The sequence below is a fragment of the Ovis canadensis genome, chromosome 10 (genome assembly GCF_042477335.2).
Source record: "Ovis canadensis isolate MfBH-ARS-UI-01 breed Bighorn chromosome 10, ARS-UI_OviCan_v2, whole genome shotgun sequence".
In the NCBI taxonomy this organism is placed as follows: domain Eukaryota; kingdom Metazoa; phylum Chordata; class Mammalia; order Artiodactyla; family Bovidae; genus Ovis; species Ovis canadensis.
Genome location: NC_091254.1, coordinates 34,936,514 through 34,951,098, shown reverse-complemented (window position 1 = coordinate 34,951,098; position 14,585 = coordinate 34,936,514). Strand labels below are relative to the sequence as shown.

At 47.1% G+C, this 14,585-nt stretch overlaps 1 protein-coding gene across 1 annotated transcript in view; it reads right to left on the bottom strand.

The window, feature by feature from the left end:
• The window catches only part of FAM124A (family with sequence similarity 124 member A), a 119,637-nt gene extending 109,306 nt beyond the window's left edge, over nt 1–10,331 (bottom strand). Inside the window, exon 1 of the mRNA XM_069601371.1 lies at nt 10,051–10,331. Coding sequence (XP_069457472.1) covers nt 10,051–10,115 — 65 coding nt within the window. The 5' untranslated portion in view covers nt 10,116–10,331. The remainder of the gene's footprint in view (nt 1–10,050) is intronic.
• Nucleotides 10,332–14,585: the final 4,254 nt, after the last annotated feature.

Genomic DNA, 14,585 nt, shown 5'->3' with positions numbered 1-14,585 from the left:
TTAAAACAGTCAGTAGTAGCATTTAACTGGTAAAGAAATGCCACAAATTGAAAAGTGTCATGCTGTGGACTGTTCTGCACAGAATCAAGTTATGTCTGACTTTGAAAGCTCAACTATAAAGACATTCTAGAAACCCAGGGTCCCTCATACGGGCTCTGTGAGTCTCCCACATGGGAGACCAGATGGGTTCCGAAACATCTAAATTTACTGGCAAAGTTTTGAATGGAAGCTTATTTGTCTGGGGAGAAGGCTCAGTGCTTTCAACAGATTCTCAAAAGGGTTCACAACCCCCACCTCCTCCAACCTCCGGCACCGCCCCCCACGAAGGTTAAACAGCTGCTAAAGGTTAAACCCTTCAAAGGTCAGTTCCACCCCTTGGGGAAGTGTTTCTTTGCTGATGTAAGCAGAGGTGAAGTAGACCCCTGGTGAGTGAGAGGGGACCTTGGCTGGGAGGGCCCCTATACTCAAGGTCTGGCTGATTATCAGGAAACATTCAGGCACAATGGTAGTTGATTTCAGTTCCATCTGGGAAGAAATCCTGCTGATACTAGAGTAACAGGATGTGGGCTATGATCAGCAAAGGCAGGGTTAGGGCCAGGGTGAAATAACCCATCAGTTTCTACACAGCAAATCAGCTGCTGGCATTAGGCCTCTGTGAGAACGGGAATCTGGCCAAGAACTTGCCTGCTTAATCTCTACTAAGTTTCTGCTCTATTTGTGTGGCTCTTAAGCCGTCCCTCTCTGGCAACTTCCGTGGTTATAGAAGCTATTGGTTTTCTCCCCGCAGGGTCCCCAAGTCATTCTCAGTAGGCAACTAACCTCTCAGGCACGGAGGGGTTTATTTTGCCAAGGTGGTAGTTAGGGGACATAGTTATGCAAATAGACTAGTTAATTATGTTTAATTTTATAGGTACACACTCCCTGTATTTACTAAGCTTCATGTGGCCTTTCTTGAATCATTTTTTATTCCACTGAGTTTCTTACCACATTAAAAAGGCATATACAAAAAATTTTTAAGATCATAAAAAGCACTCTCTCTCACTAGTTAAAACAACCTATATCTCTCACACAAAATGATGTGCTGACTTACTGGTAGAGGGACACAATGGAAGCAAGACAGAGAGTGATTTTCTCTTTTCAAATGAAATACTGCATGTGTGCTAAGTTGTGGCCAACTCTTTGTGACGCCATGGACTGTAGCCCACCAGGCTCCTCTGTCCATGGGATTCTCCAGGCAAGAATACTGGAGTAGGTCGCCATGCCCTCCTCCAGGGAATCTTTCCGACCCAGGAATCAAACTCTTGTCTCTTACGTTTCCTGCATTGGCAGGCAGGTTCTTTACCACTAGCGCCACCTGAGAAACCTAAATGAAACTGGGTTGGTCAAAACATTTATTCGGGTATTTTCAGAACACTATCGTGGAAAAACGATCGAATTCTTTGGCCAACTCGTACGTTAACTGTCACAGAATCACTGAATTTTAAAATTGGAAAGAATAACAACTACTAACACTTACATATCCCTCAACAGATTACAAACTGCAGCCACTGAAATCTCATCCAATTTTTCATACCACAGATTTGGAAACTAAGGTGATAATAGTTGTAGGGCGACACAGGAAGGGAGGAATGATATGATAAAGGCTTGAACTAGGGTGGTGGCAAGGAAGGAGTTAGAAGGGAGAAGAGCGAGTAGAGCCCGGAGACACACACTAGCTCAAGGAACAGGGAGAGGAGAAGGAGAGCCAGGGATCAGGAACATTATGAAATGCAGGATTTGTAAGTCAGTGCATTAAATTCCTTCTGGAACCAGGCAGGACATAAATAAACTTTAGGACGATACTTAGCAATGTAACTATATATAAATGCAATGAATACTCAACCAGCATCCACTTGGTAGAAGCAATAGCAAACCAATTCCATGACAATGTGATCATCTTAAGATGGCCAGGCTTCAAAGAAATTGCATGACAAGCCCAATAAAACATTGTATAAGAATGTGCAATCGTATTAATTTTTACCATTAAAATTTTGTCAGTATTTTCAGCTAGGGTTTTCCAAATGCTTTCGAAGCATATGGGTTTCACACATGCATACATTTTAAAAGATTTACATATGGATGGATACGTATGTAGAATAAAATTTACATGTGAAACATTTTCTAAGAATCTTAAAGTGCAGAGGGGGTATTTTAGGGCAGGTGCTAGCAGAATGGATGCCTCTGCCTTGAATCTCTCCATGCTTCTTGTGATGAAAAGCACCGCCCGGGTCAGGCATGCCAAATGGTCAGTCTATGGTCACTCTTGCCCTGCTCGAATTCCTCCCTCATACAGCGGCCAATCTTTGCAAAGCACAAATCTGAAGAAGTTCAAGCTGGACATAAACCCCCTCTTTCTATGACTGATGGCCTCTGCTCAGCTCTGCAGTCTCATCCCTCTCCCCAATTTCTACCCCTGTCCACCATCAAAACAGAAATCAAACAGAAAGGAAAGTCACTTACAACCTCACATGCTTTCCAGCCTCTGGTCCTGGTGATGTCATTTGTACCCAGTTGCCATAATGACAGAGGTACAATTTTAAACTACTCTTCACTAACTCTATCATAAAATGCTGCCACATAGTTCCTGTAATTATACAGATACAGTGATATCCTATAATTTAGTCAACCATGTCCCTTTTGTTGGCTATATGGCTGTTCCTGATTGTTCACTTTTGCAAAGCACACGGCGATGAGATATTTATCAATATATTTAATTTCCTTAGAAAAATTATCATGATGGGGAATAGGAACTGAGTTGAGGTATGAAGACTTCTCTAGTTCTTAAAAGACATTCCAAATAACCCCAGAAGGCTATTTACTAGAAATATGGACAGTGGAAGGCAAACTGTAAAGCTTGAAACAATTTTGTGCATAAATATCATCAAACAATTTTGGATACTGACTCTGGTTCTCTGGAGGGGTGTGTACTCCCAGGTTTTTTAGGTAAGAGGAAACAAGTGGGGATCCCCTATCTTGGAGATCTTATTTATTGGTCTCACATCCTGAGATGTGAGAAGAATTTATAAGAATTTATCTAGCTGGCTCTGCATAAGATATTCAGCTCTCCCAGAATGAAGCATGCTCTCACAAATTTTAGGATGAAAAATTTATGGACACATGATACAGATAAGCAGGATAATACAAAAATTATATATATTCACATACCTGGCACATATAGTAGACACATTTTCAAACATTACATTTATTTAGTAATGTAATACTAAACGGAAAGTGATATGTGGTCCCTAGACTGGACTTTAATCACAATTATACATAGAGGGGTTAAATAGAAAGAGGTCGGCACTTAAGATAGTTTACCACTGTCAACAGCCTACTGACCAATTTTTATATTCATTTAAAATGGATACCTTCCTAAATTCTCTTTTCCAGGGAAATCTTGGGGTAAGAATTGATCTAGACATTTCAGTGAAATTGATCTTGACATTTTGGTAAACATCAGCTCAATGCCCCATGGACCTCATCTGTGAACTCTCCATCTACTGAATTAGATGCCAAAGTCATTTAGAGCTATCAAGCTCCACCTTGAACACAAAGATAATAGAGTATCTAATAGACCGCCTTTTCTTCTATGCAAGACTTCCCCATCTACCGTTCTTTAAATGTCTCATTTAAAAATCTGCTCTATTTTTTTTTTCCCATCCACCGGTTTATAAACTCTAGACCTGTGAATTGTTGGTTATCTCTGAAATCACAGTGATGCATCTGTTGGAGGTCACCCAAAGATAAAGGACATAATATGACCCTATGTTTTCAGAAGCTCAGTGACAGCTGACATTACTGCCATTAATGCCAGGTCAAACCTCTGAATGAAAATAACCCATCAGCTATTGTTATATTTCAAAGAGCGGCTTAAAGGCCAAATCTGGGAAACAGCACTAAAGAAACACCCATTGGAAAACATTCATCTTAGTCTTTTGTTTTGGTTTACAAAACTCTGCTTGTCTCTCTGTTCAAGAGATTCTGTTTCTTATGATAGTGGACTACAGTCAGTAGCCGACTTGCCAATCTTTTTCTAACAGAAGGTACATGGACGCACAAAGCAGGTTTTCAAGTGGATCTAGAGAATGCGAGTTTCAAAACGACATCAATTACCCCAGAATGCTAGTTTGCTTTTAGTCTTAGCCCATGATGAGGGGTCAGACTGCAAAGGTATTGATAGCATTCCAAGCAAAAGAAAGCATTTGAACAGAAAATAAGAATTACAGACCAGCTGCTCCTTGAAAGACAACTTTACCAGGTGGAAAGTGTGCTGGAGACCTGGGCTTCAATCTAACCCATGCACCCTCTAAACCTTTATTTTCTGATCTTTAAAATAAAAATAATTATCATATCGAGGCATGTGCCATAGCCTTTCAGATGTTCTGAACAATGACCTAATTTGTAAGGCATTTAAAAGCATCAGAGCCTCTACTGTGATGAGGAAACAGAATATATGGTTCTGAGTGCACCTGGAGGTGTACCTTCTTATTATATAAAACTCTAACGACTTCCTTGGTGGCACAGTGGATAAGAATCTGCCTGCCGATGCAGGGGACACAGGTTTGATCCCTGGTCTGGGAAGATTCCACATGCCATGAAGCAACTAAGCACGTGTGCCACAACTACTGAGTCTGTGCCCCAGAGTCTGAGAGCTGGAACTACTGAAGCCCGCTGGCCCCGGAGCCTGTGTAACAAGAGAAGCCACCACAATGAGAAGCCTGTGCTTTCAATGAACAGTAACCCCCACTTGCTGCAACCAGCAAAAGCCTGTGCAAAAACAGTGAAGACCCAGCACAGCCAAAAAACAAAGTAAATGAAATACACTTAAAAAAAAAAAGCATTAAAAAAAAAAAACTCTAAGGGGCTTCCCTCATGGTCCAGTGGTTAAGGATCAGCCTTGCAATACCAGGGATGCCTGTTCGATCCCTGGTCCTGGAAGATTCCACATGCCCGGAGGGCCACAGCTACTGAGCCTGAACACTGCAACTACTGAAGTCCACACACCTTAGAGCCTGTGCTACGCAAGAAGAGAAGCCACTGCAATGAGAAACCTGAGCACCACAACCAGGACTGCAGGAACCAGAGAAACCTGGACACAGCAATGAAGACCCAGCACAGCCTATATATATTATTTTTTTTAATCCTCAGGTTTACCATTTGGAGTATTTTTCATACTGAGGATGTACTTATGCCAGGCACCATTCTAGGGACTTTAAGTGAATCGTGTTAGTTGCTCAGTCGTGTCTGACTCTTTGCAACCCCAAGGACTGTAGCCCGCCAGGCTCCGCTGTCCATGGAATTTAAGTGTATAGACTCATTTAATCCTCACAACCATGCTATGAGGGGAGCACTATTATTGTCACTCACAGTTTACAGAAGGGAAAGCAGAGGGCAGAGAGAGGTTAAGCAACTGGCTCAAGGTTCCACAATTCCTAAGTGGAGGAGCCAGCATTTAAACCGCAGCTGGCCGGCTCTTTTGACTGTAACTTTCAAAGGGATGAGCACAGTCCACCCCCTGGCAGTGGGACCCACAGAGGTTCTTAGAGGGATTTCAGATGCGCTGCTGAAAGGATCAGTCATCAGCTCAAGCAATAGCCCCAGAATGCCTTGCTCCTCTGTTCTGCTCACACCAGCCTAGGAACAGTCCCCCCACCAACCTTGATGATCCCAGCTGCCCACTGTCTCTCTCGGTCTGCCCCTAGGCAGGTGAACCCTGCTGCAACAGAGACAGACTGGCACCTTCCGATGTAATCACTGATCTCAGCTGGCTTCTCGCTCATCTTTGCCTGAACAACCACGCCAGGTCTCCATTCTCCTGGGGGCTGCATCTGGACTCAGTGGAAACCCATGTTCCCTTCTCTCCCGCTGATTGCAACAAGGATGTCCCCGCTCTTTCCAAAGCCAATTTGTCCAGCTGGTCCAAGGTCCATCTGCCCCCACCTTTTTAGAAAGCTGACATTACAGATATACATCTTTCTCCTATACAGTTAGCCTTTCTCATTCACAGAATCCTTTCTGTGAGCATTTACCACCGATTATTGCTTATATTGAAGACTCCTTCCCTCATCCCATTCCCCCCTCCCAGCTACTGCCTCTCCTCTCCCCTCACGCCAACCTGGCTTTTGCACCCACTTCTCCTCCATCAACTACTACTCCCCCTTCTCTTCATCATCTCCGTTTACAAAGAAGACACTTCCGGACTTCTCTCATGGTCCAGTGGTTAAGAATCCATCTGCCAATGCAGGGGACATGGGTTCGATCCCAGGTCCGGGAAGATTCCACATGGAGCAGAACAACTAAGCTCACGGGCTGCAACTACCGAAGCCTGAGCCCAGGAGCCTGTGCTCCACAGCAAGAGAAGCCACCACAGTGCGCGGCAACTAGAGAAAGCCCACGTGGAGCAATGACGACCCAGCACAGCCAAAAATGTACAAAAAAGAGAAGACACTTTACCTTCCTCCTGATTCATTTCTCAGTAGCATAGCTTATCTCTTTCCTTTTTTTCCCCTTGGCTTCCAGGGCACCCCTCTCCTTTCTTCACTCTATGCCTCCTTCCTCCTTTTTCTATCCTCCTTTACCTGACATTTAAATATCGTAGTTTTGCAAGGTTTGCCTTCAATAGCACCTGCTTCCCAGAGCCGTTGAAGGATTAAATGAGTTAATGAAACAGGGATGTTGGGAAAGATTGAGGGCAGAAGGAGAAGAGGGCACCAGAGGATGAGAGGGCTGGCTGGCGTCACTGATGCAATGGACATGAACTTGGGCAAACTCTGGGAGATGGTAAGGGACAAGGAGGCCTGGCATGCTGCAGTTCACAGGGTCGCAAAGAGTCAGACATAACTGGGTGACTGTGGGCGACTGAACAACAATGAAACTTCCCAGGTGGCCCTAGTGGTAAAGAACCCTCCTGCAATGCAGGAGACATAAGAGACATGGGTTCAATCCCTGGGTCAGGAAGATCCCCTGGAGAAGGAAGTGGCAACTCACACCAGTATTCTTCCCTGGAGAATCCCACGGACAAGAGAAGCCTGGAGGGCTATAGCCCATATGGTCGCAAAGAGTTGGACACACTTGAAGGGACTTAGCACAGCACAAGTCTTAGAATGATACCTGGCACATAGTAAATGCCAGGCATGTGTTTGCTATGACCTTTAGTCGATTTAATCCACTCTGAAGGCTTTAATTGCCATTTTTAGGCTGGCAGTTCCCAAATGCAATGCCATCCTGCAGCCCTCCTCTCTAGGTAGATTACCTGACTGCTGACTCCCTGTCTTTCCTTGGATGTCTCCCAATACTTCAAGAACAGCATGTTGAAGAGGAAACTTCTCATACCCTGCCCAAACTTGGTTTGGAGGGGATCAAGGGCTACTCTGAGACTCTGATGAAAAATAGTGTCTTCTCATAAAACCGCACAAAGCCCATCATTTTGCTTACAGCTCAAAACAATTCATGCACCCCAAATTAAGACTCCTTGTCTTAGAGGATGTGTCACTTGAGCTGACTCTTGAAAGAAGAGTAGCGTTTCACCTGGCAGACAGGCATGCCAGGTGGAGAAGGGCCCAGCAGGCAAAGAGGGCAGCTTGGCACAGGCGAGGGAACTGAAGAAAATCCAGCTGATGTGGTCAGATGCAGGGTGCAAGGATGGGCCTGTCAAGTGAAAGGGCCAGACAGTGGGGGTTGGGGGGTACTGCACAACCCTGGGGCTTGTGGGCCAGGGTTGTACTTTGTAGACAACAGAACCTCTAAAAGCTTGCAAGGCAGAGAGACATGATCAGATTTGCATTTTAAAAATGTGCTAAGTCGCCTCAGTCGTGTCCGACCCTTTGTGACCCCGTGGACTGTAGCCCACCAGGCTCCTCTGTCCATGGGATTCTCCAGGCTAGAACACTGGAGTGTGTTGCCATGCCCTCCTCCAGGGGATCTTCCCAACCCAGGGATTGAACCCGAGTCTCTTACGTCTCCTGCATTGGCAGGTGGGTTCTTTACCACTAGTGCCACCTGGGAAGCAAACACATACTGAATGCTTTCTACATGTTTTCTGCACAGTCTCCATAGGCAGCTATACAAAAGCTGGATAGGGTAAGAGGGGGTAAGCGCTGGAAAAGCAGGAAAACTATGGACAGTTTTTTTAAATAAGTAAACTCAACTTTAAAGGATATATGAGTAAGTGGCAAATACTAGATTAACAGAAATAGCCTAAACTATTTCACTTAAATGTATGCCACTTTAGCTTTAAGAATGCTATGAAAGTAATAAGAATTCTTCAAACAATTCTGTCCTATTAACATACACATTATGACAGAGGCGGAGAGGTGGCAGAATGCTCAGCGAACCCCTCCCAGGAGCCCTGACAGCTGTCATGCTGTTCCTTGGGAGTGTGTGTGTGTGTGTGTGTGTGTGTGACACTTCTGGTTCAGGGCTTCCTCTGCACTTCTTCAAGACAGCCCTTGCAAAAAAGACCTGTTTTACGTGAGTTCCGCAAATTGAAAACCAATGGACCAGCTTATGCTTTATTTAACCCAGCTGAAAATAAGCTGGTTAATTTTGCTTTGTTCCTTCTACTCATGGTCTAGCTAACTAAAGATTGGGATGGTGAGGGGCAGGAAGCCAAGAATGTCTGATTAAAGCGGATAAATGTCACATATACAGAGTGTGGGAGGAAGCACAGGAGTTCAGTATTTGGAATCAGGTTGCAACACTGGAAGGTTCTGTAGTGAACCCTTAGTGATCACAAGTGTGGGTAACAAGGAAAGCACATAGCATGTAAATGCTCTGGGGCAGTAAAGTCTCAGATGTGGGCTAGAGTGGGTGGAGGCTGCAAGTGAGGGTGGGGTGGGCGGGCAGGAGGGGCTGCCTAGGGAGACTCTCCCGGAGTCAGGTCAGACCCTGGGTCCATTCTGGACCTGGACTCTCTTCCTGTCCTCCCAGGGTTGCCAAATCCTGAGATTATTCTGAATTGCCCCCCTCCCCCTCAACCTGCCAGGAATGAGGCTTTCTGTGCTCTGGGCAGCTCCAGTCCTCCCAACCGCCCCCTCCCCCGGGGCTACCGCTGATAGGAAAAGACACCTTTTCCTTCTGGGTCGGTACCTTCATCCGGGATGTAGCACTGACTCTTCACCGGGAAGTCCTCTAGAGATAGGGGCTGGGCGGGAGCCTTTACAATGACTTCCGTCTCCTAAAAGACATTCAGTCTTTTGTCCTACTCAGGAAAACAGTGTTGGTGGGAGAGGGTTAATTATATGAGTCTCCAAAGGTTTGGGCTAATTGAGTCAGCTGAAGCGAAGAGGATATTAATAATAATAATAAACAGGGCTAGATCATAGCACTATCCTCACCCCACCTGTGTTCAAGGCTAGTGCTTCCAGCTGGCACAGGTGCGCAAGAGGCGAGGAAGTTTCGGCTGGGCAGCGGAGGGGTTGCGGAGACAGAGCGTCTCGCCAAGCACAATCAAGCCATAAAATGAGAAACGCCTTTCTCTTAGGCGACTTCTGAAAGACTTCTAGGTCTCACGTGTCCTACCCTCTTTACTTCACATCCCCAAGCCCCCATCCTGGACTCCAGGGGGCCCCGGAGTTACAGGAAGAAAGTCCTCGCGGAAGGTGGAAACAAGTGCAAGCGCATCCCTGGTCTAAGAAGGATACGGGGGGACGCTGCATTTGCACTGCACGCTGCATCATCTCAGTGACAGCGGGGGGCAGGAGGGGCTGGGGCGGTGTGGGGTTACTCTGAACCTAGAGTCCGTCCACTTTCCTGCCCCTCAGGGAGGGGACCGCCCTGACCCGGGCAGCCACGAACCACGCCGTTCTGTTCTCAAGGCCCACCCAGATGGGCTCACCTCAGCCCCTCCGGCTTCCCCGAGGGACCCGGAGGCAGGAGCAGCCCTCGTGGCCCAAGGCCAACCCAAGCGACTCCGGCGCGCGGTCCAGGAAGGTCCCCGGCCGGGAAGAGCCGCCGCGCAACTCGGAGAGTGCCCCCCCTCGCCCCCTGCCCGGCCCTGTCCGCGCGGCTCACCCTCCAGTCTCGGCGCCCGAGTCCACGCAGTCATCCTCCTCGCCGCCACCCGCCTTGGGGTCCATGGTGCGCTCCCCGCCGCGCTTCGGTCGCGAGCGCCGGCGTGACCCGGGCGGCCCTGCTCAACCCGGCCCGGCGCGAGCTGGCGGGGCTCTCCCGGAGAGTCTGGCGGCCGGGGCTCCGGCAAACAACTCCGGCACCGCCCCGCGCCGCGCCCTCTCCTGGCCGCGCCCAGCCGGGCCCCCGGGGGCTGCTCGCGTTCCGCCCCTCGCGGATGCCGAGCGAGCGTGTGCGCGCGCCAGAGGGTGTGTGCGTACGCAAGAGGGCGTGTGCACGTGGTGTGAGCGCGCGCGCGTGTCTGCGCGGAGTCTGTGCGCACGCAAGAAAGTATGTGCCTGTGAGCGAGCGTAGGTGCGCGCGCGAGAGGGTGTGTGCATCGGATGTGAGCGTGTGCGCGAGCTCGCATGAGCCCGCATGTTGCGTGCCGGTGTGTGGTGTGAGTGCAGGAGTGGGTGAGGTCTGTGCGGTCTCGTGCACTTGTGGTTTGTTGTGGGTGGGTGGGTGAGGCATGTGATACTGGTCGGTGTACACTTCTGGGTGTTTGCTGGGCGCGTGTTCCTGTCTGTGCTTTGTCACCGCTTATCAAGACCAGCGCTACATATTCTTACATATAATCTCATTAAATTCACAACAAGCTATAGGATCGATATCAACAGTCCAGTCTTACAGGTAAGTAAATCAAAGCTCAAAGAGGTTAAATAACTTGTCTTAAGAAAGAAGAAAGTAGAAATGAGTGCCTCGCTAGTGAGCCCTGTGAGTGAGCGGCGCCTCTCCCCTGGGCCCACAGTCCTGGAATTCAGATTCCTAGGGATCGCGGGGAGGTTCCTGAGCCCCGGCGGCGTAGCAATTCCCACGGAGAAACAGCAGGGCGCACGGTGAAAGCGAGGAGAAACCTGTTTTACTTCTAGAGCATCTAGGTGTTTTCTCACAGTTCCCTCAGAACTGCCAACACTGAATTCATTATCACCTCCTTTAGCACAGGTCTGAGCGGCTTCCCGCTGCCAACTTGCCAGTTTACAGCTAGTGTCATGTCATTTTGTGTGCTGGTCTCTCAGCCGTGTCCGGCTCTTTGCAACCCCATGGACTGCAGGCCTCCTCTGTCTGTGGAATCCTCCAGGCAAGGATACTGGGTTGCCATTCCCTTCTCCAGGGTATCTTTCCAATCCAGGGATTGAACAGCGTTTCCTGCATTGCAGGCAGATTCTTTACCATCTGAGCTACCTTTTGCTAGTTAAAAAAAAAAAAAAAAAAAGGCCTTTAAAAATAACTTGAAGACAATTGCAGGCACCTGCATTCAGGGGTTGCTGCTGTAGGGAGATAATGGATGTTTGTAAAATACCCTGCTCGGCCCCTGGGGTGAGCTAATGATCACTATTGAAGGGGATCTCTTCCCCTTAGGGTGAGGCTGGATAGAGTTTGGGGTCAGGAAGGAGCAAACCTACTTGGATTTAATTCTGACAACCCTGCCCAAGGCATAGGAAGGCACTCATTTAGTTTCTTCTTTTTTGAGACAGGTTATTTCGCCTCTTTGAGCTTTGATTTACTTCTTTATAAGATTGGACTGTTGATATCTACCCTATAGCATGTTGTGAATTTAATGAGATCATATGTAAGAATATGTAGTGTTGGTCCTGATAAGCACTAAGTCCTAGGCAGCCATCGTTACTTCTAAAGCATGAGCTAGCTACAGTCCCAGTCTCGATTTGCAAAGCAGTGACAAGTGGTTTCAAGAAGGGGAATCTATTTTTCTTTCCTCTCTCCCTCTCCTCTCCCTTCTGTTCTTCCTTCCTACTTACTTAAATGTCACTCCCTTTGATTCTTAATTAAATTACACAACACAGAGATCTAACTAAACCAAAGAAGAATAGACATGCAATCTCAGCAAGAAAAAAACATAGGTAAATATGCCAACCCCAAGTCTTAACTGAATTGTCCTTGCTGAGCATAAAATTCCCTGCACACAAAATAGAGATTGAAATATTATACTCAATTTGTACTCGTTAGCTGAAAGAAGGAGCATGTCAATTCTTCAAAGGAGATCCCCCTCACTGCCACCCCACCCCCCCATATACTGATTTCTAAAAGGAAATTCTCAGACAAAAGAATTGTTGTAAGAGATTTACAGCACAATGCCATTAATGACCAGCTTCAATTTATTGGTACAGTCAATAAATTACCAGTTAGAAGGCTGAGCTCTGGATATATAAATGAAGGAAAACAGCAGTGGATATTATGCTTGCCCTCACAGAGCTTATAATCTCTCTCCTTATAAGGATGAGTGATGAAATAAGTATATATTAAAATATATATATATATAACATGAATGAAGATGGATGCTATGAAGAAAAAGAACAGTGTGTCCTGAGAGAGAACGTAATTCAAGTTGGAATGTCAGGGAATGCTCTCTCAGGAAGGGATATTCAGCCCTCTTCTGCTTCAGGGTCTTTGCACTTTCTGTTTTTGCTCCCTGGAATAATTGCTCCCAAATTTTCTACAAGGCTCTTGCCACATTATCTTTCAGGACTCTGTTCAGAGAACAGACTTATAGACACAGCAGGGACAGGCGAGGGTGGGATGAATTGAGAGAGAAGCACTGAAATATATACATAACCATATGCAAAACAGATAGCTAATGGGAAGTTTCTGTATAACACAGGAAGCTCAACCTGGTGCCCTGTGACAGCCCAGAGGGGTGGGTTGGGGTGGGGGGGTGGGAGGGAGCCTCAAGAGCATATGTATGCGTGCCTGCATGCTCAGTTGCCTCAGCTATGTCCAACTCTTTGCAACCCCGTGGACTGTAGCCCACCAGACTCCTCTGTCCATGGGATTCTTCAGGCAAGAATACTGGAGTGTGTTGCCATGCCCTCCTCGAGCGCATCTTCTCAACCCAGCGATCGAACCTGGGTCTCCTGCGTTGAAGGCAGATTCTTTACCACTGAGCCATCTGGGAGGCCCTGAACATACGTTTGCTTACAGGGGATTCATGTTGCTGTATGTACGGCAGAAAGACGAACACAACATTGTAAAGCAATTATCCTCTAATTAAAAATAAATAAAATTTAAGAAAACATTGGACTTAAAGGACTCCTTTCAAATGGCCCCTGATCAGAGAGCCCTCCCTTAGTAAACTTGCATCACAGTGTTCCCTTACCCTGTTGTGTTCCTTCTTATAATCCTACCAGCGCTTGATATATGACAGATTTATTGACTGATGACCTCTTCTTCCCGCCCTAATCCTACTCATGGAACGCCAGCTCCAGGAGAGCAGGGTCTCTGTTTTGTTCACTGCTTTATCCCCAGTACCTGGAATAGTCCTTGGAGCAATAGACACCTGCTGAGTGAATGAAGGGAAAGCAGCCACAGCCTGGGGTAGGGGAGGTAGTAAGGAGAGCTCTCCTGGTGCAGAGACCAGCAAGAGCGCGGCAGGACAGAGCACTGCGCATCTGATTAGAGACGGAGGGAAGCGGGAGGGACCAGAAGGACCCCAAATGGGAAAAATGACAGTGAGGCATTTCTGCATAAATATGCCATCTCCCGGAAATCAAAAGACCATTGTAGTCTATTTGAAAAGTCGTAGAACAAAGACTGTCCATGAAACCAGATTTAAGGGCTGATAAAAGGGGCTAAATAAGTAAGTATAATGGAAATCAACTTTGAATATTCACTGGAAGGACTGATGCTGAAGCTGAAGCTCCAATACTTTGGCCACCTGATGAGAAGAACTGACTCATTGGAAAAGCCCCTGATGCTGGGAAAGATCGAAGGCAGGAGGAGAGGGGGACGGCAGAGGACGAGATGGTTAAATGGCATCACTGACTCAATGGACATGAGTTTGAGAAAACTCTGGAGGATAGTGAAGGACAGGGAAGCCTGGTGTGCTGCGGTCCATGAGGTCGCAAAGAGTCGGACACAACTGAGGAACTGAACAAGAGCCATAAGATAATGAACATTCAGCCGTCTTGTTCTCCTTAACAGCCTCAAGGGCACCTACCTTTGTCTATTTTGTGTCGAGGCAATTCATATTGTCACCTCATTTAATCCTGGGCAAAATTCTCTGAAGTAGATTTATTTTTTCACTTGGCACTTGAGGAAACTAAATCCCAGTGAGTTCAAGGGCCTTGGCCCAGGCCACTCAGTGAATGAGCAGAGGAGCCAGGTGACCCATTGAATGTGGATGGAGTCCTTGTCATCTGCCAGGAAGGCCAAAGGGCCGGCCGTCACACCCTCAGGAAGAGGACACTAAGAAAAAGAGCAGAGCAGAAACAGTGAAATTAGCATGGTCCTTAGAAAATGAGATGCTGCTTAAATTATTTTCATGCGTCTCTTCAGTCGTGTCCGACTCTTTGCGACCCCACGAACTATAGCCTGCCAGGCTCCTCTGTCCATGGAATTCTCCAGGCAAGAGTACTGGAGTGGGTTGCCATGCCCTCCTCCAGGGGATCTTCTCAACCTAGAGACTGAACCCTTGTCTCCTG